This window comes from Rhinolophus sinicus, chromosome 9 (genome assembly GCF_057876585.1).
Source record: "Rhinolophus sinicus isolate RSI-liver-muscle chromosome 9, RSI-T2T, whole genome shotgun sequence".
Taxonomy (NCBI): Eukaryota; Metazoa; Chordata; class Mammalia; order Chiroptera; family Rhinolophidae; genus Rhinolophus; species Rhinolophus sinicus.
In genome coordinates, this window is record NC_142509.1 from 16,064,300 (window position 1) to 16,068,174 (window position 3,875).

The following is a 3,875-nucleotide window of genomic DNA, read 5'->3' on the forward strand; positions in this document are numbered from 1 at the left end:
ACAGACCAGAGTTTGATTCACGATTCAGGAACCTACAAGCTGTGTGTGCTCCTCAGGTTTAAAGTGGAGATTAATAGGTCTAACCTGCAAGGTTGTTGTGAGGAATAACCATGATAACATTATTTGTACATTGCTTTGGGTCCTTCAGATGAGGGTGCCGGCTCAGTGTTTGGTACACAGTAAGTGCTCAACACAATGTAGCAAGAATTATTTTTCCTGCATATTTTGCTCTTAATTGTGCTTAAAAAGATGTAACCTGAATGAAAGGATAGGCCATTAAAAGCCCCATCGAGCATTATCAGGGGTATAAACAAACAGTTTCTTCCTTAGGGAGCAGTGATCCAGAGGGAGCCTCTGTAACTAGGTGACTGAGGTCTCTAATCCAGAAGAAAGCACTTCAGTCTCCGGGTATCTATGGGCGTTATAAAGGTGCTGTCTCATTCCTGGAAGCTGGACAGGAGACTCAGACAAAGCTACAGTCAGACATCAGTTTCTTCAGCTTAGCAGGACTACCAAGACAACCTAGAAGTTTTTATTTTTAAAGGAGGGTGTGGGGACAGAGTCCCAGAGAGCAGTTTCCAGGCTCTCGGCCTCACGTGGAAAGGTGCTAGCTCGGGTAGTAGATGGCCGTCAACTGTGGCTAATTGACTATCAGCTGTAACCAGTTAGCCAACTAGCCACTGATATAACTACCGTGGCTGCATTGGTTGGTCGGTTGTTGGTTGGCAGGCGGAGAAGCAGACAGCGGGTTACAGGTCGTGTGGATCCAGCCTCCAGTGAGACTATAGAGGTATGACTCCCCTATCTATGGCTCCATGGGTTTTTCTTTTTGGCCTAGTCATATCCTGCGTTCTTATGTGGGGAGCGGAACCAGAGACCCCCGCAGGCCGCCCCCCATGACAAATGGCGCAGCGAGCAGGGTCCCCCACTCGACAGAGGGAAGCACAAGCAAGGGGGTCTGAGCTCTGAGTTGTCATCTTCTTTTCACCAAGGCCATCTGAGTCTCTATGAGCTAGATGCATGGGACCCAGTAGAATACAGCAATGTGACTCCAAACAGGAGGGCAAGTGCCTGCCTGGCCTGGTCTGGCATATAGCAGAGTGGTTAGAGCTCAAACACCGGGAGCCAGACTGCCTGAGTTACATTCTGCTGCAATTTGGAAGCACTGGGTCTTGTGTAAGTCACTTAGGCCCAGTGTCCTTACTTGTAAAATGGGTGTAATCATAATGCCGCAGAGCATTTAAACAATGCCTATCATATAATTAGTGCTTAGTAAATGTTCTTTTTGTTTTTTCTAGGTTTAATTAATAACTTTACATTATTATTCCAATATTTTAAAAATATTTTTAAAGTTTTTCAGTTACAGTTGACTATGAAGTGTAATCACTAAATATGGTGAATGTTTAAATTTGAAACAACTTATTACAGTAAAAGACACATTGACATTAATCCCCCTCAAAATACTCCCCCTCACTTCAAACACACATTATTCTTGTCACTTTCTAAAGCAGGTCTGGAAGTCCTCTTTGGTGAGTGTTTTTAGGTTCGCTGTTGTGGCTGCTGTGATGTCGTGAATCGATTCAAAACATTTTCCTTTCATGGTCATTTTGACTGTGGGGGAGAACTAGAAATCATACGGTGCCAGATCCAGTGATAAGATGGATAAAGATACACCGTAATGGTTTTATTTGACAGAAATTGCCATACCAGAAGTTATATGTGGCAGGAAGCATTGTCATGACGGTGAAGGATGTAAAGACACTCATGAAAGAACTGCTTCAGAAAGTGGAAAGAATGATGGGAGAAGTGTGTTCAAATCAAGGGGGAGGATTTAGAGAGGGATTAATGGCAATGTGTCTTTTACTGTAATAATTTTTTGTAATTTAAACATTCACCGTATTTTTTTGTTGCACCTCGTACAATACTATATTAGTTTCAGGTGTACAACATAGTGGTTAGACATTTATATAACTTATAAAGTGGTTACCCTGATACATTTTTTAAATATTATTGACTATATTCCCTATGCTATATTTTACATCTCCCTGTTTTTGTAACTGGCAGTTTGTACTTCTTGATCCCTCCCCCCTTTTAACCATCCTCCAAACCCCTCTCCCATCTGGCAACTATCAAAATGTTTATTACTCCAGCATTCTTTTCACATAATAATTCCACAGCCCTTCCAGCTAAACATGCTGAGCAAAAGGACCTCATCTTCCTGCTCTGACTAGCATTGACAAAAGGTGGAAGGTCTAGGCAGGGTCAAATGGCTTCCGCCTTTCAAGAACATTCCAGAGAAGAGCCCTAGGCCTTACAAACTTGATGGAGGGCGATGGAGGGAAGGAAGTAACAGAAGAAGGCCACAGTCAGGTTGCAGAGTCATCCCCAGCTGAGCTTCCTGGATTCTCTCCTCAGTTGGACCAGACCTTGCTCAGGAGGCAAATTTCACCCACAGTTATTAGGATGGTTCAAGGCACTCGGGGACCATAAAGACAGAGATGCATGTACAAGGAAACGCTATGTTCTTTAAATTAAAAAACTCTTCTGTTCAAATACCATTCTCAAGAATGGAGTTTTTCCCCCTCCTTATCTCTGAGCAAGTCTCTTCTTTTTCCCTCACAGACCCCCCCCAAGGAGGAATGGTTTCCGATAACGCCTCCTCTGTGACAGAGTTTATCCTCGCAGGCCTAACAGACCAGCCAGAACTGCAGATTCCCCTCTTCTTCCTGTTTCTAGCTTTCTACGCGCTCACTGTGGTGGGGAACCTGGGCTTGATAACCCTGATTGGACTGAACTCTCACCTTCATATTCCCATGTACTTTTTCCTCTTCAACTTGTCCTTCATAGATTTCAGTTATTCCACTACTCTTACCCCTAAAATGCTAATGGGTTTTGTCTCAAAAACGAACATCATTTCCTATTCAGGGTGTATGACTCAGTTTTTTTTCTACTGCTTCTTTGTCGTTTCTGAATGCTGTATCCTGTCAGCCATGGCATATGACCACTATGTTGCCATCTGTAAGCCACTGTTGTACACGGTCACCATGTCTTCTCAGGTGTGTTTACTCCTTTTGTTGGGTGTCTATGGGATGGGAGTGTTAGGGGCTGTGGTTCATACAGGAAACATAATGTCTCTGACCTTTTGTGCCAACAACCGTGTCAATCATTATATGTGTGACATCCTTCCCCTCCTTGAGCTCTCCTGCAACAGCTCTTACGTCAATTTGCTGGTGGTCTTTGTTGTTGTGACCATTGGCATTGGGGTGCCCACTGTGACCATTTTCACCTCTTACAGTTTCATTCTTTCTAGCACTCTCCACATTAGTTCTACTGAAGGCAAATCCAAAGCTTTCAGTACCTGCAGTTCCCATATAATTGTCGTGTCTCTTTTCTTTGGGTCAGGAGCTTTTATGTACCTCAAACCACCTTCTATTTTACCCCTTGACCAGGGAAAATTGTCCTCCATATTCTATACTGCTGTGGTGCCCATGTTAAACCCATTAATTTATAGCCTGAGGAATAAGGATGTCAAAGTGGCCCTGAAGAAAACCTTGAGCAGAAAGATGCTCTCTTGAAAATGATTGAGAAAGGAGATCCAATTTCTTTTATTATTTCTTTTATTATTTTTTCAATGAGGGAAACAAACGCCAGTACCTGCTCTCCTATACTTGAAAGAAAAATTTTAACTTGTTCTTAAGTATGTGTATTCCCTCTCCTCCTTACTCCACCCTAACTATTCTGATCATTCTTTGTTTTATGAAAATAGTTTCCACAGTCAAAGAGGATTACTCTTGAGTAGACCTAAGAAATCATTTAATCCAGCCCCTCACATAACACATTACACATTGGAGACTCATAAATATTTTGTAGGTTGC

At 42.7% G+C, this 3,875-nt stretch overlaps 1 protein-coding gene across 1 annotated transcript; it reads left to right on the top strand.

Moving 5' to 3' along the window:
• The first annotated feature begins 2,639 nt into the window (after positions 1-2,639).
• Positions 2,640-3,575, top strand: LOC109433871 (olfactory receptor 8B12-like). Its single transcript, XM_019710401.3, has one exon. The coding sequence runs from the start codon at positions 2,640-2,642 to the stop codon at positions 3,573-3,575; it is 936 nt and encodes a 311-aa protein (XP_019565960.3).
• Positions 3,576-3,875: the final 300 nt, after the last annotated feature.

Bases quoted from the DNA above. Each gene is read 5' to 3' on its own strand.
- LOC109433871 (XM_019710401.3), top strand. From the start codon at position 2,640: ATGGTTTCCGATAACGCCTCCTCTGTGACAGAGTTTATCCTCGCAGGC.